Source organism: Anser cygnoides, chromosome 6, assembly GCF_040182565.1.
Source record: "Anser cygnoides isolate HZ-2024a breed goose chromosome 6, Taihu_goose_T2T_genome, whole genome shotgun sequence".
Taxonomy (NCBI): Eukaryota; Metazoa; Chordata; class Aves; order Anseriformes; family Anatidae; genus Anser; species Anser cygnoides.
The window spans coordinates 8,492,115-8,515,960 of NC_089878.1; the positions used below are offsets into that span (position 1 = coordinate 8,492,115).

Genomic DNA, 23,846 nt, shown 5'->3' on the forward strand with positions numbered 1-23,846 from the left:
GAGGCTGTGTCAACAGAAGACAGTGGCTGCAAGGATGCTACTGAGATTGCTATTACCAGTGTTTCTGGGGCTTAAGGGGGATAGTGGGACTATGCTAACACTAGTGACTCCTCATGTAGGTCTGACCTTCGGTCGGGTACGGGCATACCTGCACCTTGATCTTGCCAAGATTTATTTGTGTGCTGATTTACACAATTTCAGCTACTTGCACATGTAAAAATCCATGATGGTGCAAGTGCTAGCAGTGCCGATGTCTCTCCATAGACATATCTCAAGTAGTAACAGTGTTGCTATTAATAAGAACATTATTTTATATTAATATTTCATACTGATTTGATGCATTTCATGTTATCTCAATTTCTAACCAATATATTAATATTTAATATTATTCTTCTGGGGCATAAGACCAAGTCTCAGAAGTGTAAATGCTAAGGTTAAGATGAAATTGAATACTAAATATGAAGTTGTTATTTATAGTCAGAAGGGTCACCAAGGCTCTTGACATAGGCATGGCCTTTCCTCTTATATCTTAAGGTCCTGAAAAAAGAGATTTCATTAGTGTGGAAGTTTCATTTTGGAAGAAGCCTTTTGTATATTTTTGTATATTGAGGTTTCCCTGTTGTTTTTTCATAGCTGTACTTGGAATGTATTGATGCCTGCTGAGTGGTGTCAGTGGCCACTGAGTTAGCATATACTGGCCGCAGAATGGCATGTAGTGTCGCTTATTTCTTGTAAAATCTGTCCATCAGGGAATGGACAGTCCTTTTAGTCTGGAAACAGTGCTCTTCCATGTGATACAATCTCTGTTTGTCTTTCTAGGAGTCTGACCTGACATTTCGGTTGGCTAGTGGCCTTGTTATTTGGCAGCCTATGTGGGAACACAGGCAGCCTGAAGTTTCTGCCTTCAATGCCCTTGTTAAACCAATCAGGAACATCGTTACAGGTCTGTGACTTTGCTGTGCAGGTGGGAAACCTTTCCTTTTCTTGGCTGCTTCTGCCTTATGTTCTGTAGCCATCATACTTGAGCAGTATGTTAATACTGCAGGAACTAGTTAAGTCTTTGAGAGTAGTTTCAGGCTGTTTCTCTTCAGAAACAAGTAATATTTGCATAATATTTAAATAGGAGATGAGAGAAATCACAAATAGGAAATGAGAAACTTCAGTGGAGTTACCGTTTTCTGTCAGCCTCATATCTCTGTTTCCCAATATCTTCCTTAGTTGCTAAGAAGGGTAAAGGCAGTATCTAGCAGCAGTCCAATGCTGGGGAAGGTTTTTCCAGACTGGTACTGGACATATTAACAGTGAAGAGCACACAGTCATCAGTGTAGGTTCTCTTCCTATCTAAAATACAAATTTCACCATGCTGTGTAATTAAATGAAGTAGTTTCAAGAGGCTTGCTCCAAGGCAGACTTAGATTGCCAATTCACTTTTATATACTGTAAGGGGTTGCTCCTCATTTGTTCCTCAGCCATAATGAGACTGGAGTGGGGTCCTTAGGCTTCTAAACCTTTGTGTCAGACTTAGTTCTAAAAATCCTTTTTTACTATTGCATTTTTAGATAATAGTTTTGCATAATTCCTATAAACTAGTCAATTGTAAGTGTGCTGGTTATATCACTGTGGCATTGCTTGCTCGTTCTTAAAAGCACAGAACTGTAATTTTCATAGAAGTGAAAATGTAGTTAGCTAAATCTGATTTTTCAAATGTAGCAAGTTACTTTGGATATTGTATTTCATTCTGAAGGTTTTACAGGCCTCTGGGACAGTACAGGATTGGAAAGGTAGAAATCTTTCAACTGATTTGAAATAGTCTGTGACATCTAGCTCTCCCTTTACCAGGCTTCAACTTTTGGAATTAGAAAATAGGATTTCAGCCCTGAAAATAACAGAAGCAACTAGTCCTAAATTTTCTTTGACCCTTAGAATTTTTTCTTGAATGTTTTGGCGTATGGTCAGAAAAACCCTAAAGTTACTCCCTTCAAGAGTGAAGTCTAATAGGAAAATATTCTGTTATGTTTTGAAAATGTTTCAAGAGAATGGAAATAGTAATTGGAAGGACATTCTATATGTCAAGGGAGCTTCTGATGTTGTAGCATTCTTGTCTCAAATTGTGACAAAGTTAATTTTACTTAAGTTCTCCTTCAAATGAGAAATCGAAAAAAAAAATCTACTGCAGAAGCTTTGCAGTATTTTACTTGGAGTCGGTCTGATACTAAGTTGCATCTGGATAGCTTGTGATATGACAGGATTTCAAGAACTGTCATCCTAGTCTTTGTGATGCCCTTGTTCTTCTTCAGTACTGCTGATCAAACTTTCTCTGTGACATTTGTGTGCTTTCTGTGATGAAGGCATTTGTCAAATTGGAAATCACAACACATTCAGAGAGATGTAACCTAGAAAAGAAGCTGAATATACATGGAAATAGGAGGGGGAAGGAGACACAAAATAAAATGCACTAGTATGCACAGGAAAACAGTATAATGTCATATGGACTTAGGATAAAATGTAAATTCAATTTTTGTTTTTAAAGAAATGGTGATTTTCAGTAGACAATGCTGTTGACAGAACAATTTAAAAATGTGCAAAAGTTAAATGTTTTTTTTTAATGGTTAATGCCTAGGAAGTTTGCAGCAGAGAGATGCTGCTTTTTTTTTTTTTTCTTTATCATTTCAGTTGGTGCAGTTTACATATTAGAGGTGGTTTCTGAAATGATATTTCACTTTATTTTGTCAGCTAAAAGAAGTTCTCCTACCAACAATCAGAGCGTGACTTGCGAATCCCCTAATCTGGACAGTGGTCATACAGAGGTGAGTTCCATGCGAAGCCCTAGATGGCTTGAGTGAGGAGCTGAGGGAGGAGGGAAATGAATGCCAAAACAGCAGCTGCAGTCATTACCCTAAAGTAATCCGTGTTCAGAAATTACAGTTGCTCACAGTTCTCCTGACAGCTCCCAGCCTTGTCTGCAGTGGAACCAAAGGGTATTGAGATAGTTGTCAGGGTCTTCTCGGGCTTATTGTGTCTCACAGGATGGAAGCCTGATGTTACATATTTTCTTGGGTTAGAGCCCTGTCTTACCCTTTGGTTATACAGTTCCTCATACTGTGAAAGCCCAAGGCTTAACTGCCCGTGTTATTATGGTATAAGTAATACTTGTGTCTAAGCATAAACTGCAGTAAGGAAACTAATACAGGACGGATAAATACGTTTGTCTACCTATTTCCATTTATTGAAACTATCCAAAGGGACTACAGGTGGTCTGTGAGACAACCCAGCCAGATTCCGTACCTCCAAAGCCCACTGTTTCAGCATGTCATCGTGGAAATTCCCTGGATGGAAGCGTGTCCTCCCAAACCTCTCAGGAGAGAGGCACCCCACATCCCAGGTACAAACCCCTTCAGCAGAAAGTTAAGCTGTTGTAACTCAATGGGGGAGGTCACAGAGGTCCTCATGAATCTGCTATTGTTCCTAAACCCCAAGGGTGCTGGATGTTTATCTCAGACTTGTAATTCAACAGATCTGTTTTGGGGGCTGAACAAGGTGGTGACACTTGATATTCAGTGGCACTCATCGGAGAAATCTCCAGCTGGCCTGTTGTGGCGCTTTATTTGGTCTTTTCTAATACACTGGTTTCTGGTTTCTCATAATTAGAGACCTTCAAATAACCTGCAAATTCAGCTCTTCTTAGCTGAATTCAGCAACTAGTATCTTTTCTGTCTTCCTTCTGAACAAATTTTATTTCCCTTTAGCAAGGATTTTTGTAATTTTCTCTCCATTGCTGTCATTATGCTTTCTCTTCATCCTGCTGCTTAGTCAGCTTGCTTTGGACTCCTGACCAAAAGAAACAGACTGACAAAAAAGCACAGCCACACAAACATCCTCCCAGCTTGCCCTGCAGAGTTCAGGCCACAGTTTTCCAGCGTGGCACTGCTACATTAATTTATTTTAATCTAGGATTGGGCAGGTAAAGATAGAACCAAATTTTCAGTATTGCTGGACACTCAGTAGTGCTATAAAGTAAATGAAGCTGATGAGTATTTTTTGGGGGGTGGGCCGGGGGTAGTAATGATGAGGAACTGAAACCTAACTGTATTTCAAGGTCTCTGTGGTGGATGTAGGAGTCTCACTTCAACTCCTCATGACAATTTTGGTTCTGGTGCTTATCTGTTTGGGGAAATGTCATACCCAAAACAGCAATGTTTTAAGAAATTGCTTCATTACAGAAACAGAAGAAATGTGGGATGGAGTGGGTTTCTGGATAGAATCTAGGAACAGCTCAGATTTCTCAAAAAGGGATTTGATGCACCTTTTTCCCTGGTGGAAAGGGCAAAGCTATCCTCTATGGCTCTGATCCTATCAGGAGGTTTCCCATGGGATTTTTTATCAAGCCTCCTGTCAATTCTAGGTGTTTATTTAATTTGTATTAATGTGAGCCAGTAAAACTGAAATTGGGCACAGAACTGCCTTTCTGTGTAAACACTGCTGCTCAGAGAGGCACAGCTGTACAGGAAAAAAAAAAGGGGGGGGGGAAGCAGTCTCTTCTGAGAAGACGGAATCAGGTGATCAATTTGTCAGGCTGGCTCTGGTGGTTGCTAGGGAGATGGAGCTGCAGACAGGCACTGAAGAGAGCGTCATTATGTCTCCTCGATCGCAGGACTCATTGATCAGTTAAAACTGTACGGGGAGCTTTGGTTGCCACGCAACAGACAACTGGGGAGCGAATATTGTTTACTCTGCTTACCAACAGCTGCAGTATTCCTTTGTCCTTGGGCCTGGGGTTGGAGGAAGACTTCCTTGCCACTCTCCCTGCAATCACAGGCAGCCACGAGCAGTGGAAATGAACACCAGGTTTCCTTCTAAATGAAGCACAGAATTTAATTTCTAGTTCTTCAGACACTTAAGAAAATGGCTTGTTCCTCTGATCCTGGCTAATTACCCTGCTCCTTTCAGTGAAGTGCTCCACTTACAGATGACCACAGTATAAGGCTCTGCAGCAATTAAAGCCACAGCCTGTGGTCCAGCTGCTGCCTTGAACGCTCTGCTTTGGAAATACGCTTTGCAGGACTTCAGTGGCAAATGGTTCATAAGGAGAACATGTCTTGCTCCAGGCTTCGTGTGCCTAGCATTTGCCTGTGCTGCATACAGAGGAGCACGAACACTGATCTGGGTCCTGCAAAGTGACCAGGGAGCAATGCATCATCCTTTACGTTTCCTTTGCATTTGCTGCTGAGGTGATGGGCGTTATTTCCCTTGCTGGTATACTTTTGAATATCCCAGCTTAGTTTGTGTTTTTGGATAGTCTGTGTCTATTCGACACAATCTTAACTTGGACAAAGGCAGCCTTGAAGTCAAGTATATGGGAAAAACTTCATAGCATGTTTCCATTTATCATTGCTTTCTCCTTTTTATTTTTTTAATTTTTATTTTTTATAACAGCTCATTTTAAAGTCATCAAATTTGTAACATCGTACCTTGAATACAGCACTAGGGAAAAGCTTTGAGTCTATAGATTGCGTTCTGTGACATATGCTGACACAGACAGGCTGGTCTGCAATCACCACATGCCTTCAACATTGGCCTGTGGGGCTGGCAGCAAACCAGCTCCTGCAGGTTTGAGTTCTAGATCCACACACATTGCTCCAAGCCCAGCCTTGCCTCCTGCCCCTGTTGCCAGCCATGCAGTGTGGAGGAGGGTTCTTGTGATTCCCGGTGGTGTCAGCATTTGCTGCACACTTCTTTCTCCTCTGCCAGTCGTGTACCTGCCTGGGATGTGCAGGGCATCTCTGTGACACTGAGCAGTGATCCAGTAAAGCGCTTTAAGCATGCACTTCGCTCTTAGCACTTAGAGGAGTTCCACTAGTCATTGCTGCTTCTTCTGTAATGTTTTGGGTGGCCTTGGACTCCTCTGCTCTGAATGTGGTGACACCTAGCTGGAGACAGGGGTGTCCTGCCATTGCTGTTCACATGTTGTTTAGTGGAGCTGATAATATAAATGGCTTAAAAAAATATTTGTTCTTGTGTTGTCTCCCAAGTGATTAAGAATACATTTCACATAAGTGGTTTTAATTTTCATAGAATCCAAAAATCACAGAAGTTCGTCTACAATACTTAGGAAATTCTGTGCTAAAACTTGTCAGGAAATGACACCACCTGAAAGGCAGGAAAGCCATAGTGAAGGCTAAAATGTTTTCCTTTTCTCTAGCACACCTTGTCAAGGAGGGTCTATAAAAGTAGTTTTTACTTGTATGAGATCAATTTAATTAGATTAAATGGTTACTTAATTTAGCTGCCCTGCCTGCTTGTTCTGTAATAGGGCCTGATGTGTACAACTGTAAACAGTTCCTAAATATAAATTATGAGTGTCTGAAGAGCAGATGCTCATGAGTTATCTGTTTCCAGCTGAACAAATTATTCAGTTAGCACAGGTGCATTAGGCTTGTCTTCAGACAGCAGCTTGAGAAAGCAACCCTATCCAAGAAAACACTTAACAAAACCTGTGCCTGAGCCCCCTAGGGAGCTGAAAGCTAAATATCCACTTACACGTCATCAGTAATGCTTTCCTCAGCCAGGGCCTTAGTCCCAAAGGGTCAGCATCAAATGTCCCCGCAAGCTCAGGCAGGCACAGCTGTGTGCACGTCCTGGTGATTGCTGCAGATGGCAGGAGAAAGTGAGTGGCTTACAGCTCTTGGCTGTTTAGGCTTCTGAGTGGAGCTGTTGGGTCTTGGGGTGGACCAGCATGTGTGCTAGGACAGAACTGGTCTCCAGCTATCAAAGAAAACTTTGTGGCATTGAATGACCTCTTAAGAACAGTTGAACATACAAACCTAACAGATCATCCTTGAGTGTCTCTTTATTCAGGGAGCAGAGTACTTAAGAAGGGTCTTAGGAGCCTGATTAACGTTTCTGCTCTTACTTTTTGGAACAGGCTGTCCATGGTGATCCCACCATGCCACAAATCTCGCTATGCCACATACTTTGATGTGGCAGTGCTGCGCTGCTTGCTGCAGCCCCATTGGTCTGAGGAGGGCACGCAGTGGTCACTGATGTACTACCTGCAGAGGCTGAGGCATATGTTACAGGAAAAGCCAGAGAAACCACCCGAGCCAGAGATCACCCCTTTGCCGAGACCTCGCAGCAGCTCCATGGTGGCTGCCGCACCCTCTCTGGTGAATACCCACAAAACTCAGGTAAGCAGCTGCCATCAGTTGAATAAAAATCAAAAAAATAATAATTAAAAAAAAAACAAACTGTTGTGGTGATGCTGGGAAGTGGTGGCTGGATGACTAGTGAAAAGCATAGCTTTGGTATTGGTTAAAGTGCCCAGAGGTCAGACGTGGGCATTGATTCAGAAGGAGACCCTGAGAACGATAAGGGGTTTGGAGGCAGAATCTGACTCTGAGCTGGTGACTGCTGAAAGCTTGAGAGTTGTTTTAGGATGATTATTCTAGGGTGAACAGTGATAAAATTAGTTTTTAATGTGGTAATATACTAATGGGTTTGTCAGAAGAAATCAGACTTGCTTTACTGAGCTCTCTTTGGCATAACCCCTCACAAGAGAGAAAAGGAATTGCTCTTCATATAGCACTGCACACTTCAGGCAAACGCTCGTGTTATAATAGCAAAGTAGACTTTGAAAGCTCTGGCAGTGAGCGAAAGACCTCTGTGCAGTTACCTCTTCTCCTGATGTTAATCTTAGTGTGTAACTCTTAGTGTGTACTCTTTGTATTTGCCAGCAAAACCTCAGTGGACAAACTGTCCTAATAGGTGTCAAAATTTACTCCCTATTTGGCTGGAACAGAAACCCCAGACTCCTGACCTCAGTGCAGTAAAGATCTCTGTGTTAGAGCGTAACTGTTTTTTAACTTTTGGGTAGCTTTTAACTTTTGGGTAGCTCATGGTTGATCAAGGGATAAAAAGGGGATGCGGCTGCAGTTTCTGTTAATCTCCTTGTTGATTTGTGATACTTTTAGGTTGTGCACTCTTCCTGTCATGTGGGCTTCTAACAGCAAATTCTGATTTACTGAGTTGGTGGAACTGCCTTACAAAATTTAATACAGTAATACAGGATTCTATTTTTGCAATCTAATTTTATGACACAGCTCAAGTAAGAGGCTCTATCTTCTGCTAATGTTGCTGTCAAATGTCTTTTTGAGTCAGAACTCTTAGAATTTTTTTTTTTTTTTTTTCTTAAAAGCCTTGTATTCAGTGTTCTGGCAGTTTTTGATCTGTCATTTTATAAGCATAAAGGGCGGAATGTCTTTTCTCCTGTACAGCCAAGATACTCATAAGACAGAAGACAAGCATAAACAATGTAAATAATAATATTTTTATTTTAAAGTCTCAGGATCTTGTAGCCATTCTCATAATTTTTGTTAGGGCTGGTGGTTACTTGTGATTTTAAAGGCTCAGCAGTGGCGGTCTTGTTTAAACTGTTAAATTTTAGTGGCATTTCTATAAAATGTTGCCTGTTTTATCCCTGTAAAGGCTTGATATATCTCCATAAAGGCCAGGTGATACGAATTACTATTCCGTCTTAATCTACCTTTGCATGGGGATTTTATAGGATTGCTGTACAAGTACAGAAAATCCTCATTTTAATATCCTCTCCTGGAGGGAATGCTGCCTAAGTAGAACAGTACATTGGAAGATACTGCTGTTGAGGTGGTTCACTCTTTCCACCCTCGTACTGTTTCTTTGCTCAGAACAGCCCAGTTATTTTGCACGTGAACATGGTAGCTACTAGTGCAGCAGGACTGCAGTCAGTGGTTCTCAGCACACTGGCAGCGTGCATGGGGTTGTCCTCTGTAGGCGCTGTTTGCGTTAGCATTGTGCTGGTTCTTCTCTGTGCAATAAGACACTTTCCTCCTTTCACACACTTGGCTGTTTCTTGCTTTTTCAGGATGTTTCTCTTGCAGAAGATTTCTTTACTCAATTGCTCTTCACTAACGTTTTTCTGTTAAACCCATTTGGCAATTCCACTGGGTACTTTCTGGCTGTTAATGTGAGGACTCTGTCCAGGGCATTCTTCCCTCCAGGGCTAGATTTGATTGCTTTTTGTAACCTCTGTGTCAGTCCTGTGTATTTTTACTGTGCTTCATCAAACTGGAATCCTGTTTAAAAAGGTTTCCAATTTGTTAAGCAGAACAGCTGTGATGGAGATGGTGAAACAGCCTTCCTGAAGCTCGTCTCCCCCCTTCTTTACAATTCTGAAGGCTGAAGTCTGTGCAACACAGACAGCATTCCCTACCATTCATCCTGGCTGACTGTAGGCACTTAACTGAGGTTCTTAAATTCAGTCTCATCACTCAAGGCTTTGTGCTAGTCAGAAGAGAGAGATCCACCTCCAAAGGACTGAGATTTGTCATTTCTTTCTAACTGCACAAGAGGTTGTATGCTGAGACTTTACCAGGTCATCGGTCAGACACAGGGATATGCTTAAAAACTTCTTTTTTGCTCTGGATCTTCCAAACTAAATGTCATGTTTTCTGCTCACAGGTTGATGAATACGTTCTCAAAAATATCACTCTCTGTTTCAGTGGGATAGGTTTAAAGTGTCACGCACAAACTGATAAAAGACAAAAATAGCTGCATGCAAGGCAGATCAGGGACCAGTAGATTTTTCTGATAAATCCATGTTACTTATGTTATTCTGCTGTTTATCAGGGTAACTTCCTGCATTTCCGTAAGCCTCAGCAAAACTCTTGCACTTCTTGTTGGTTTCTGTGTGTGAAGTAACATTTTAAATATAATCTGGGGCTAAAGAAGTTGGGATCATGTGTTGAGAGAATGCAGGAAACATCCTCCATATCTTGCCTAGTAAAATGAAGAGCAAAGTAGGGAGAGATTCAGTGCAGCATGCCAGTGCTCCTTGTTGCATAGCAAAAGGGTACGGGGTGTGGTGTGAATAAAGAGAATACTGGGTTCCTCTGGAAACCGACTTTAATCCAAACAGATTTCAGAGCTGGCAACACATGATGAGGGAAACCTGCACTGCACCTGTATGCAGTGAATTAGTGTAAGGACAAGTCTGAGAAATGAGACATCATGAGGCTCAGGAACATCTACGGTCTTGCAGTAATGTTGCAGGGGCGAAGAGCCAAAGCTTAAATTAAACATTAGACCAGTGCAGCTGCAGTGACTCACTGCAGTGCTAATATAAAATCAAGAGTCTCAAGAGCAATACCTTGAGAGCTGAGAGAAGTACTAATGAGCTGCTATCTTTACGGTCGTGCAGAAGGAAGGCAATAGAAAACAGAACAAGATCTAGAGTAGCAGCCCCCAAACTATTTTACTTTCTTTTGCATCATATGCATATCATGAATACAAAGATAATGTACTGCACAGAAGCCATAGCTACATTTTTGATCAGTCTTCAACAGGAGTACTAGCTTGATTCATTAAAATAGGTCACATACCACACTGTAGGTTAAAGCTAATTCTATAACTTGCATTTTTGTTGCTTGATACCTATCCTAAGCTGTTTTTTAGAACTGGAACTGTCTTTCTGTGTGTTTATATGCTCGTGTCATGGTGTAGGTCCTGATCCTCACTCTGTCCTTTTGGTGGAGGGTAATGAATCAGAATTAAATGCATATGTTTTCCAGCCAGAAGGAGCCAAAGAGCTGTAAAAACCAAGAACCAAACCTTACGGAGTACTTGCTGGCCTTGCTGTTGAGAGAATCTAGGGCTGAATCTTAATTTGCTGTCTGATGGATTTTGTGTATGACTTCTCCCGTGAATCTTTAGTCAAATATGCAAAATGATTTAAAAGCATGCCTTGACTGAATGTGACTGAAAACAATTGTGAAGTGGAATCTTTCTATTGTTGGGTCTCCTTCATTCATGTGTTTTGATAAAAATAAACAGGAAGGGTTTAAGGGTACTCCTTGACTGCTATGAAAAGTCCCCAGAGAATGTCTGGTCCCCAGTAATCCCAGTAACACAAACACTGTAACTGGTCCTTAACGCTTCAGCTGCAAAGTGTCACTGGCTTCTGCAGGACCTTCATGTGCATAAAACTGCACACTCCTGTGTGTTGCAGAGCCAGGATCTCTACCTTTTATTCTGTAGGAGTCTTCAGCTATAGATGGCATATGGCTCTCTGGATTGAAAGGGAAAAGGTGTTTTAACGTGACCAGTTGATCAGCACGAGCTGTCTAAAGGGGAAGGAAGGCAGAAGAGCATCTCCGTTGGAAACAAGCTGATATTTAGGCAGGTGAAATTTATCCTGAGGGAATTTGGTCAGGTCAGCTGCACAAACATCTCATGGAAAGTGGCATCAAATCTTTAATGAGAACAGATGGTCGGGAGCTGAGCTACCTTTTGTAGCAAAGCCTTTTCCAATACAGCAGGCAGCTGTAATGTATTCTGCTCAGTGCAGAAGGGGAGCAGAGTGCCCTCTACTGAGGTGTCAGTAAATTACTCTGGCCGTTTTCCTTGCCTTGGAACGTTCTGTGCTTGAAGTTGTAGGGGCTTTCACAAATATGAGAAGAGAACCATGATGTGGACAGATCTTGCAGCACTGTTATTACAAGTGAGGGATGCTTACTGATTTTGAAGTCTTAGGTTGTTTTAGTGGGTAAATAAAATTAAAGATGAGTGCTGCCTCAGTCCTGTCTTCCTTCCTTCTCCCACAACAGCCCACAGCAAAAATAGGCTTGTAGCATTCACAGAAAGTCTTGTAGTTACGAAATTTTGTATCAAAAGTACTTTTAAAAATCAAATCTCTCGAGGGGACAGTGCTGCGCATTACAGCTCAGTTCCAAAATACGTGATTAAGAGCGTACATCATTAAGGTCATATTCTCTCATAACTTAAAACATTTCACAAAAAGCAGCAGCTATAACTGCATATAAATGTAAACCAAGGCGTCAGGAAGATCGTCTGCCACCAAAGACCGTACTTGGGATCAGAATTGGAGCAGAGCAGACCATGAGTCTTCTGTCCCACTAGACCACACTGACAGCAATGCCTGAATCTCTTCTGTGGCAGCACAGTGTGCTGACCCCCTTTTTTTTTTGTTCATGATGACAATAATATTAGACAGGTCAGTAATTCTAGGAAATTCTAAATGTTTTTATTTATTTTTCTTTAAATGTGTGAATGGTGTTTTCTGTGATGAATTGAATGTCCTTCTCTGCTGTTGTGCTTCTCCTATGACAGCTCTTGGATGCAGCTCTTCTATTAAGCTGCTTATCGTCTAGTTCTCGTTGTGCTTATTGTCTTGTTTTGGGAGCTGCAGGATCTTACAATGAAATGTAACGAAGAAGAAAAATCACTAAGCACGGAAGCATTTTCCAAGGTTTCACTGACCAACTTGCGTAGGCCAGCAGTTCCAGATCTCTCCACTGACCTGGGGATGAACATCTTCAAAAAAGTGAGTGGAAGAAAATTATACTTAATCAAATTTTCCAGTGATTCAGCACCTAAATGTTCTGCTAAGTAGCAAATGAAGGTCTGCTTGGACTGTATATACATGCTGTATGTGAGATTGACATCTTTTTTTTTAATTGGGAGTGATTTTATTTGTAATTACCTAGATTTTTATGTGCACTTTCCAATCACAATACTAAAACCTTTATTCAAATAGTTATCCTGCTGAAACTGCATGGAGGAGGGTACTCAAACAATGCAGTTTAATGTCCAGATTTTTAAGTGCTGGTTCTTGCTGTAATTCCAGATAGTTCAGTGAAGTTTTTCTGATGTTTTTATGCTATGAAGCCCTGGGTTTGCAACCATCCAAGATACTTAGCAGAGTTTTGCGTATTCTGCAAATCCAGCTTTCAGGTATGAACATGCCATAAAATTTTAAAAGGGCATTCATCCCATCCTATGGGAAGACTGAGTTCCTTAAAATATTTATATGGTCCCAGAGTGTAGATAGTTCCTATCATAGTGAATGGCGAAGACAAAAAGCTCAGTGTGTAAGGTTACAGCTGGGCCATATACCTCTTTTACTTTTTTCCCTCAAATAGTAGTTGAATGCCTCAAAGCCTCTACCTGCTCTCATCTCTGCTCATTTTTCTCCTGCAGTTTAAAAGCCGCAAAGAGGACAGGGAGCGTGAGCGCAAAGGGTCAATTCCTTTCCACCATACTGGGAAGAAGCGGCAACGGAGGATGGGGGTGCCCTTCCTTCTCCACGAGGACCACTTGGATGTCTCGCCCACTCGCAGCACTTTCTCTTTCGGCAGTTTCTCTGGAATCGGAGAGGACCGGCGTGGCATTGAGAGAGGAGGATGGCAAACCACCATATTAGGTGAAGCATTTTTATCTCTGCCCCAGGTTCTGTGTCATTTCTGTTCTCAACATTCAGAGAACGGCAGAGGCTCTTTGTTTCTCCATCCATCCTATTGCAGCCTTATATACCCAGTTCTGTTTACAGCATTAAACACCTGCTCACAGAGGTGGCAACTGCGCTGACAACAGACCTTGAATAACTTACACTTTCTTTAATTCACTTTTTCTCTGAGAGCTACCATCATATAATGTAGTAATAGCTATTGTAGCAACTTGTATTCAAGCAGTATGGTCATGACTATACTTTCTCCTGAGTGGTAGGAAGCATTATACAACTGCAGCTTAAAATAGGTTTGAGGAATGGCTGCATTCTTTTCTTTTAAAAAGAAATCTCTGGAGAAGCAGCAATATGGTTGTTAGATGCATGACAAAAAATGTTCAGTCTTCTTCAAGTGAATGTTGGATACAAAATAGAGTATCGCCTCAGGTAGTGAAGCTTACCAGGTAACTGTCTTGATTTTTGCAAAGATGCAGTGTTTAAATTTAAATATGGGCTTGTTCAATCTTCCAAGTTCACTCAGCATTATCTAGGCATGGTTTCTGTTTCACAGACTTACTCGGAATGTCATAGATTTTCATCCTAGCATACTTTCTTGGAGATGGTACAAAGTAAAAAATGATTGTCTAAGGCCATGCCAGAGCATTCTCATGTTCTTAGTTTTTATGTCAATGACCCCCTGAAAGATATCCCACTATTACCTGTTTGGTTCTGCTTCACAGGGTCCTGGAAGGCCTTGACTTCTGCTGACTCCAGTCATTCGATTTCTAACCTCAGCTACTGTCTCTTGCCTCCAAGCACTTCTCAGATGAGTGAACTAAATATCAAATTCTTGTCTTCACCCTAGGAAAGTTCACCAGACGGGGGAGCTCTGACACAGCAACCGAGATGGAAAGCCTAAGTGCTAGGCATTCACACTCTCACCACACTCTTGTCTCTGATCTGCCAGACCACTCAAACAGCCATGGAGAGAACACAGTCAAAGAAGGTAAATCTAACACATCAAGAAAGAAACATTTCACTGGAATATGAACTCCAAGAATCTGAGGAGGTGTTACTGTTTCCATGTATGAATATATGACTTAATTGTTTTTTCCTATTTTTTTCTGCATCTCTTGAGGTCTGTCTTGTTCTATGTAGAAACATCTTCCAACCCTTTCATGTTTACCTTGTGCAATTTATCCATAAATAAATAAATAAATAAATAGTCAGCCATCAGCAGGGAGAAGAGAAAGGGTTTGGATTTTTTTTGCTGTACCACAACACAGTGCAGATCTTTGGGCAGAAACTTGGAGTTGCTAACTTCTGTGGTTTCATGGGGAATGTTGTGATACTTAATGCCCTTTGTCAGTCCTCAGTTGCTCGAATATGCTGAAAATACCACTTTTTTCTTATTTTTCCTTGGTTCTAAATAGAAGCCAGGCTTTCAAATTTGCTCAGTCTCCTTGGGCCCATCTGTCTGGGAACCTTCTACAGAAAGAGCAGTGCCAGTGTGACCACTATGGGAGAGCCCCTGGTGGGATGAAGTCTATTCCAGAAGGAGGAGTCTTTCTGTTGGCAGGACAACTCCACCTTTGTCAAACATTAGCCAAGCAGAGGAAAATTCTTTTCTGTCAGCAGAGCTGTCTGCACCAGAGGGCTTTGCTGGTGCTGCTTCTGCTGCCTAAACATAGTGAATTTTTCTCCCTCATGAGCAGTGCTACTGGCAAACCTGGCCATGGAGGTCAAGCCTCACTTTAGGCAAGTGCAACCCTAAACCTTGATCAGGGAACAGAAAATCACAAACCCCATGGAGCAAGGCACAGTCTATCTGCACAAGCTGTCAGGCACCATACCTAGGGGGATACTCACATGTTACATGCTGTAGCCTTATGAGCTCTCAGAGATCCTCACTGTGCTCTTTTAGCACAGTAAATCTGAAAAGTCAGAGAGGATGGATTTGTGTCAGCTCTAATCTAGCATGGGAACATCTCCTTCATCTCTGCTTTGTGACTCTGGGGTGAAACTCTTCTCCTGGATCAGTTTTATGAAGTCTCTGTATACCTGATCTGCACTTGTTCTGTGGGAGAGTAATCCCACACACGACAACAGCTTTCTAGCCAAATATTTTCTAAAAAGTAGTTATATGCAATGCATCTTTTCCTGGTTGCACCCCAGGTACAATTGTCCTGCAACTACATGAACAGTAGGACATATAACACTATTTTCAGGGCTAGTATACAACTTTGAATGAAACATTCTGTAGTTAAAGGATAAGTACAAATATTACCTTTTGGTTCTGTTTTATGTGCCCAATTATATTCATACGTGCTGGCCATCCATAATTTCCTATGTGTTGTCTAATTTCCATGGCCAGGAGAAATTTGCTAATAAACTAATTTTTCTGGCTGGCACACAGTCAGAGATGAAAAATTAGTTATGTCCTATGTAGCTGCTCAAGAGAAGTCATGGACACATGCTGCAGGCCTCCATGGATGTAAATTAAGAGTCTTTAGTCCTCCTTCTCTGCCTCTGTGCATCCCATCCAGCAGTCAGCTCTTCCAGTGATAATGAAATAAAGGTGCAGTACAGGAAAAGATATTTTATGTAGGTCTTAGTAATGGATTTTTGTTACCCATTTCAAAACAAACTAAGCAAAACCTCAATGAAACAAAAAAATAGCTAACCGTAGATAGTCATAAAACTTTATAGCTCGGGAACAAAGTTTCCTAATTCCATATTTTCATTATTGTTCTCTTCACCATATAAATGTCGGTGATTGCCATTAAAAAGTCACACATGCCAGCAAGTAATCCTGATGTCACATTAGGTACAGCAGTTACTTCCTGTCCTAATCATTGACCAATTTGTAGCCCAGTTCAAGGTAATGCCATTGACCTTAGAACATTTATCTTAATAAAAAGCTGCTCGTTCAGTGCTGGCAGGGTTGCACAGGTTACGCAAAGGAAATGTAACCACTGCTCTGGCAAGTTGTTATTTGCAAAACGTAGCTAGTCCACTGTTGAGTCAGTCCTTGAAGACTATGTTCAGATTTATGCTATTTTATTAATTAGAACACATTAATTAGCCTTAGACAGAAGTTCTTTGTTATTCTGTAGTCCTGTTACTGTACTGCCTCAGAGAAGGTAGTCCAGTCAACACTTTGGGACACATGGGGTCTTTCTACACTACAGAGTGTGTAGACCTACTTACAAAGCACCAAGTGTAGGAAATTACTCATACCATGGCCTGGAGTTCATCATGAGTTGTTAACACTACAGTGAATCCTTGATAAAAATTAGCCTGTGTTGCCAAAAGGCTGTCACTGCCTGAGCTGACCAATTTAAAGTTAAGCTTAGCTATGTCATGATGTCCTTTCTCTGGGCACTGTGAGCTTAGATGCCACACTGCCTTTCTCATCAGTCATTTTTACATTTTGGAGATGGTTTAGACTGCCACGGGTAGTGTTAGGAGCATACTGCTCCATTATTTTTTTTCTAACTGGTATGATGAGATCTTTCAAGCTGGTGTGACTTAGAAAGCTGTTTTGAATTGGTGCTGTTCTTACCCTACCTGCACTCCTGCATCCAGCTGCAGAGTCCTTCCTCTTCCCCTTGCAGTGGTGCAGCTGCTTCTGACACCAGGCACTTCACCAGTAGAGAGAGCAAAGCTAGCCAAAAATCTAATCCCCCTTTTGGATTAAATTTAAACTGTCTGAGCTCCCTGGTGTGCTTAGCTGCCCAGTAGACTGAGATCAATGTAAGCTGCCATGGAACTATACTGCTAGAGCAACGTTGCTGGTGTTCTACTGTGCAGTGGCTTAAAGGAAGAAATGAATCTTTGCTTTCATCCCTGTACCCATGATAGGAATTAGGAGGCTGTTTTGCCTTTCGGCATTACAAAGCGCATTAAGAGCTGCACCTTTCTTGTAAACAAGCACAGCCTCTATTTGCTGTATTATAACTCTAGAGATGGAAACTCACAGGTAGCCATTTTCCTCCCTGCAGTGCGGTCCCAGATCTCCACCATCACGGTGGCCACCTTCAACACCACCCTGGCCTCGTTCAATGTGGGCTATGCCGATTTCTTCAGCGAGCACATGAGGAAGCTTTGCAACCAGGTGCCCATCCCTGAGATGCCGCACGAGCCGCTTGCGTGTGCCAACCTCCCGCGGAGCCTGACAGACTCCTGCATCAATTACAGTTGCTTGGAGGATACGGACCACATTGATGGAACCAACAACTTTGTCCACAAGAACGGCATGCTGGATCTCTCGGTAATTGGCAAGGAATGAGGAAAGCCAGGTCCCTCTTCTGTCAATATAGCTGTACCATTGAGATCAGGGTTTTGACGGGCTTTTCCTCCACCTCTTTATATGACTTCTCTCAGCTGTACATAAAGGTCAGTCAGATACATTTGTGCATATCATAAAAGCCTCCTCTGAGATACTGCAACTCCTATTACTCCTTGCAAGGAGTGCATGTGCATGTGGAATGCACACATCAAACCTTAAGTGATATCATTTACTTGCTGTGTTCCTGGAGCATGCACCAAATTCTCTGTAAAACAGTATAAAACTGAATAAGCACCTTAATGGCACCTTAAAACTCACCTTTGCTGCATTTTCTCATGATGACTTGACAGCTCCTGGAGCACTGAAGCAGTGTTCTCAGGCTCACAGATGTCATCTCATGGTTTACCTTTCTGCCTGACTGTGCCCAACCTGTGGTTTCTTGTCTACACCTAGATTGTAGGCTCTTGGGATTGAGGGTTGTGTGTTTTTCATTTTGAGTTTGTACTGTGCCTAGAACTCCAGGCACCGAATAGTACTAGGAGAGCAAACAAATCTGACTGTAAATATGATGTTTGAATCTACCAGGTGGTCCTGAAGGCTGTTTACTTAGTCCTGAATCATGACATCAGCTCCAGGATTTGTGATGTGGCACTGAACATTGTGGAGTGTTTACTTCAGCTTGGTGTGGTGCCATGTGTAGAGAAGGTACGGAGGAAGAGTGAGAACAAGGAAAATGAGGCCCCTGAAAAGAGACCAAGTGAAGGATCCTTCCAACTCAAAGGGGCTGCTTCCGGAGGTTCAGCTTGTGGATTTGGGCCTCCCCCAGTCAGCGGAGCTGGAGATGGAGAAGAAGCAGGTGGTGGAAGTGGTGGAGGAGGTGGAGGTGGAAGTGATGGAGGTGGTGGTGGAGGAGGAGGGCCCTATGAGAAAAACGACAAAAAACAAGAAAAGGTTTGTTGTGCTTGCCTTTATACCATTTTGGAATGTGGTGTTTGTTAAGATAGAGGATGTGTGTGTATGCAATTGCCCTTCTGTTTTCCCTCCTTTTACTTTGCACAACAATGACAATTTAATTTGTTTTCTTCTGGTGCTCGCCAAGGTTCTGCTGAAGCAACGTGATTGGGAATTTAAGTGCTGTAACTACTCCAGTGAAGCAACTGCCAGAAGCAGAGCTTGTGAGCCTTGCATGGGCATTTTCAGTATCCCGTCAAAGTGCCTGAAACCCTCAATCACAATGATTTTTGTTTACTGTGCATGGCTTATAAGAAAAAACAGAATCCAGTGTGTGAGCACAGTTTTTCTTTGATGACCAGAAATCATAAATTTTTCAGTATTGCTGTGAGAATTGGCCAAGAGGAGCTTTTCCTGACCTCCAAAGTTGTGATTCATAGTAGTATAATACTGAAGGCATTTTAAAAATGTTGTTTTTCTGCCCAAGCTAACCAGCTCACTCTTTTCAAGCATATTTTTTTGAGGTAAGTGCTGAATAGTATTCACAGCAACATGGAGGGGCCTTTGCATTTATAACGTGGCTTTTTGACAGGAGTTGAAAGGGAGGGGGCTAGCCCCTATGCAGTATGCGTTTTAAGAATAACAACTTTGTAAGGAAGTGTCTGGGAGGAGAAATGGACAGCAATTTTTTAAAAGTAAAATGGTAACAAAATGCCAGTGGTTGTGCCGGGGTTTCACACTGACTTTCTGTGATTCTCAGGATGAAGGTCCATCTGTCAGCACCCATAGGCTGGCCCTCACAATGCTGATAAAAATTGTCAAGTCCCTGGGTTGTGCCTATGGTTGTGGAGAAGGACACCGAGGGCTCTCCGGAGATCGCCTGAGACACCAGGTATTCCGGGAGAATGTAAGAAAATTAAAGCTCATTAAAATGTCCCCCTTGTACTTTTGACATCAGCTGCTGAGATTGCTGTCTGCCCCCTCTGTAGCTTTTTCTGTACTGGCAGTAGATGTGTTGCTCTTTGTCTGAGCTCACAGACTGTGTTGCAGCCCAGCTGTAGCAGATTTTCATATCTTGTTACCTTCCAGACCCTGGGGCTTGCTAAGAGCACACCTGCGACCCAGGGTGCTTCTCAGCACCCCAGTGGATAGGTTGTCTGAAGAGGCACACAAACATTGGAGCAAAGCTCCATATGTGCTGCTCTAAGTCGTTTTTTACATTGGTGGTACGCCAACACAGTATGCTGTTTACAAGAGGTGCCGCTATTGTGGGTTGCATATCTGAATTGAGAAGTCCAAGACGTCGTTACGTCCATCTTCCCTAATGGCAATTATGACTAGTTGCTGCTGGGCTGCTCCATAAGCTCCCGATAGTTGGAGTGCACTGTGCTTGCAGGCATACTCATGTACTGCGAGGAAGCAGAAGGCTCGTGGCTTGTTGAATGCCAGGGTGAACGGTTACCATTGATTCCTTACACTTTTGATTCTGCCGAAGTTGAGGCAGCGGAAAGCACCCAGGATGTAACCCAGACATTTTGACTTCATCTGGAGGAGTTTGACTTCCTGAGATCAGCCCAATGCCCTGTCAAATGGGAGCCTTCCAAAAGCTTTCTCCAGCACATGCCTCCTCCTTGCCTTCTGTGCTTGCTGCAGAGAACATTTTTGATGACTGTAATGAGAATTTACCCCCGTCCACACTGGGGGTGGGAACCAGGTGCTTCTCCATGATTTGGTTAGCCTGAGCCATGCCAACGGAGCTGCGATTTGGTTCTGGGATCTGAGCTAGATGGTTCAGAGCTGGATTGACTGCTTCCATATCATGCACCCTTCTTCTGTTAGCTTGACTCCTGGTTACTAAGGAGCCTGCAGCAGTGATACTAATTGTGGACACAGGGAGACTCGATGGGGTAAGAGTCACGGTGGTAACAGCAGAAAGGTTGTGTACAGAGCGCTGGTTGAATATACACCAATATTCATCAAGGTGTCAGTTAAAGCTTTTACATTGTGTTGGAGCTCAGCCAGCAGAACATTCAGGCCTATGCATAACATTAGGCATAAATGAACAAGTCTCTTGGAGCCAAGGTTCTTATCAGGCTCATTGAACTGAGGTCTTTATGGGAAGAGACTTTCCTACGTGTCAAAGTCTTCTGCTTTTTCTGTGTCTTTGTCTGGCCAGACTGCTTTGCATGCACCATTTGTGTTGACTGCATGCACAATCACGTCTGAGTTTACTAGAAAGCTAAGCACCCTTTTGTAGGTAGCAGAAGAGTTGATGCTCCCCGTAGAGCTGATATTTCAGACTCACTAATTCCATCCTGTTTGGGGTCCCAGTAGGATGGACACTTTTCTGATAAGAAGTTGACAGTTAGTAGCTTTTAAATATGAAGCTAATGTTTTGCATGATATAAATTGGTCACAGGGTGCAGGTGCAGGCTTGGGTCTGAGCCTTGGCTGAAAGTCAGATGCTTGAGGCTGAGAACTTGTTTCAAGTCAATAAGCCTTGACCGAGGTGATACATTCCTCCTTCACTCCTGTTCAGTGGGATTTTACCTTGGCGGAGGAGGTGGGAAGAAGGGAGGCCTTGAGGCCTGGCTGGGAATGGCTTCACCACCACCTCCAAACAGTGGTACCCATACTGGTCCACTCTCGCCTTGTGCTGAATTTCATGTTTGCTTCAGAGGCAAACCTTGTGTTCTGTTACAGGACCTAAACCTTCTGGATCCTAGGTTACTTTAGACAGCACAGCAGAGCACTTATTTAGCTAGAGCAGAAAGGGACCCTAGAATACCCAGCTGCTATTAGCGAAACTTAGACCTGTACTTTGATGTGATGTGATATGATTTGATGGATGTCGTTGCAGGCTCAGAACTGCCTCACAAAGCTGTACAAACTGGATAGGATGCAGTTCCGGCAGACCATGAGGGATTATGTGAACAGGGATTCTCTCAATAATGTGGTGGATTTCCTGCATGCTTTACTAGGATTCTGCATGGAGCCAGTCACAGACAGTAAGTACAGCTGGCATCAACAACACTCACTTGAATGTTCCTAAACTTTACTGTCAGAAAGAAGCCGTGTCTTTTTCTTGGCCTTTAAAAAAATAAAAAAAAAAAAGTGAATGTAAATCTTCAGAATATACAGACCATATCCTCAGCCAGCGCAGGTCAGCGGAGTTGGAACTCCTCTGATTTGACCACCTGGTGATCTCATACTGTGAACTGGCATTACCCGGTGCACCTGAAATTGAAGGCATCTCTTTTGATTCATCCTACCTGTTGATCATGGCTCTTGAAAGAAAATATCTTCATTCAACTATGCCTCAGGAAGGAACTTTGCTATCTCATGACATGACCAGGCGCCAGCTGAAATGGCCTGTTTAATCCAGGGTTTATTCTGAATGGAGATATAATTGAGCATTAAAACCCTTCATGGTGCCTCAGGTGAGGCAGGAAAAAGCAAGAACAGATTGAAAAAAAACAAGAATATGAACACACAGATGTGCATGCCTGCAATACAACTGTGTGTGTGCATGTATATGTTTTTTATTTTCTTTTTTTAGTTAGGAAAATTATTTAGGATGCTATTTAAATGACCAGACATTTCTGATTGGCCACTGTTTATGACAGTAATTAACAATGATTGTTTACAGAATAAAAATAACTGTTCCCAGGTATTCAAGGAGTCTGTCTTGTCTGTTAGCCTCTCTCTGATCACAGGCATTTCAGAGAGAGCATCAAAAAATCAATGTAGCAGGCTTTTGTGAAGGAGATGCCCATGGAAAACTTCCTCAATGTTCACTAATTATTGACATGCTTAAGCTTTGAAGAGTGACAGCTCATGCAGCTTTTGAAAGTTTTTCCTTTCACCTAATAAAACTGAGATGTTTCTTGTCATATGAACGTGTAATGCTTTTTTGAATCTTTGAGAGCTTGGTCTCCTTATTCACCTTGCAAGAACAGCGTTCCTCTAGTTCAGAAGATTTTCTTTTCATGGGTATTGTCACTTTTCCATTTAATCAAACATCTCTTATTCTTTAGAATAGTAAATAGAAGTGCTAGAGGTTTTCTTCAAATTTTATGTCTTATTTTATACATCTCTAAGTGAGAGATGTGGATAAATGGAAGCCTGACTTGCTCTAATCTTCTTGATCCTGTTTCATACTACTATTTCTGGGAAGATTTCATCATTTTCATTTATTTTACACTTCCTTTCTGCCTTATTTTTTGTGAGGTGAGATTGCCAGAACTGAGCATAAGATTTTAGACAGGGACCTGCCCTTTTCTTGTATATCTAAATACCGTAACAATTATATTTAAGCCATCTTTTTTAAAACATTCTTAACCAGGGTGTTTGCTTGTACTTGAATTTCACAGACAAGGCTGGATTTGGGAATAACTTCACCACAGTGGACAACAAGTCTACAGCACAGAACGTGGAAGGTATTATTGTGAGCGCCATGTTCAAGTCGTTGATCACTCGCTGTGCTTCTACTACACATGAGCTGCACAGCCCAGAAAACCTGGTAAGCAGCTGATTTCATATCTGCAAAGTTACTTTTTCACTTGGGTGTGACCAGTGAGGCTTCGCAGTGAAGAAAGAATTCACTGTAGTCAAATACCATGAGCATAGCAATTTTTTTTTTTTGTTGAAGGCTTGTTAGGAAGTTCCTAGGCTGGGAACTTTCAGAATAATGCAGGCTCTTTCGGCAAAGTTCACAGACTGAAAACCAGATCCTGTAAGTCTTCCCTCCACCTTCTTGACCTCAGAGGTAGAGATGACTTGCCACATCACAGATCTGTATGAATGTTCAGAACTAAAAAGAGCCTTGAGTGTAGGAGTAAGCTGGGGAATGAGTCATTCCTCTCTCTTCCCATGGTGTAGAGCTCTAAAATAATTAAGAAAAATTCCAAGACACCCACTGGTTTTGAAACAAAACATGCAGTTTTTTGCACTATGCTTTCCCTCCCACCCCTTCACTTGGCTTTTTCATGCTTTTTAAGGTTATGGGCTAGATGAATGGGATAAAACAGGATTTAAGCCATCTTTGCAGCTTCCTCATCTAGCCTCTGATACCCTTACATTTGCTTCAGCCTGCTGCAGAGCATGTTCCATAACAATAATGCTCCTCACTGTCTGCTTCTTCAGAGCACACTAAATGGCAACTTTGCCAGCTTTTGATCTCAGCCAGAAAACATAAGCCCTGTGCACGGAGACATCAGACAACAACCAAAGGAAGTAGTGGCCTGCATAGTACCTTAAAAACTATTAATTCTCACTGTTTCTTCACAAACTGCAAACTGAATTCTCTTTTCTCCTCGTGATGTCGTGCTA

The 23,846-nt window shown here is 42.2% G+C and overlaps 1 protein-coding gene across 15 annotated transcripts in view; it reads left to right on the top strand.

Annotated features, from left to right (window-relative positions):
• Positions 1 to 23,846, top strand: part of UNC80 (unc-80 homolog, NALCN channel complex subunit) — a 137,308-nt gene that overhangs the window by 20,305 nt on the left and 93,157 nt on the right. For 13 of the 15 annotated variants that reach the window (XM_048058236.2, XM_048058232.2, XM_048058242.2 and 10 more), the window contains exons 5-16: positions 820 to 943; positions 2,734 to 2,807; positions 3,243 to 3,382; positions 6,923 to 7,184; positions 12,239 to 12,373; positions 13,030 to 13,252; positions 14,139 to 14,279; positions 17,278 to 17,546; positions 18,150 to 18,515; positions 19,276 to 19,422; positions 21,376 to 21,523; positions 22,889 to 23,037. In XM_048058236.2, the coding sequence (XP_047914193.2) occupies positions 820 to 943; positions 2,734 to 2,807; positions 3,243 to 3,382; positions 6,923 to 7,184; positions 12,239 to 12,373; positions 13,030 to 13,252; positions 14,139 to 14,279; positions 17,278 to 17,546; positions 18,150 to 18,515; positions 19,276 to 19,422; positions 21,376 to 21,523; positions 22,889 to 23,037 (2,178 nt within the window). The remainder of the gene's footprint in view (positions 1 to 819; positions 944 to 2,733; positions 2,808 to 3,242; positions 3,383 to 6,922; positions 7,185 to 12,238; positions 12,374 to 13,029; positions 13,253 to 14,138; positions 14,280 to 17,277; positions 17,547 to 18,149; positions 18,516 to 19,275; positions 19,423 to 21,375; positions 21,524 to 22,888; positions 23,038 to 23,846) is intronic. The other 2 variants (XM_048058234.2, XM_048058245.2) reach the window with 1 other exon arrangement.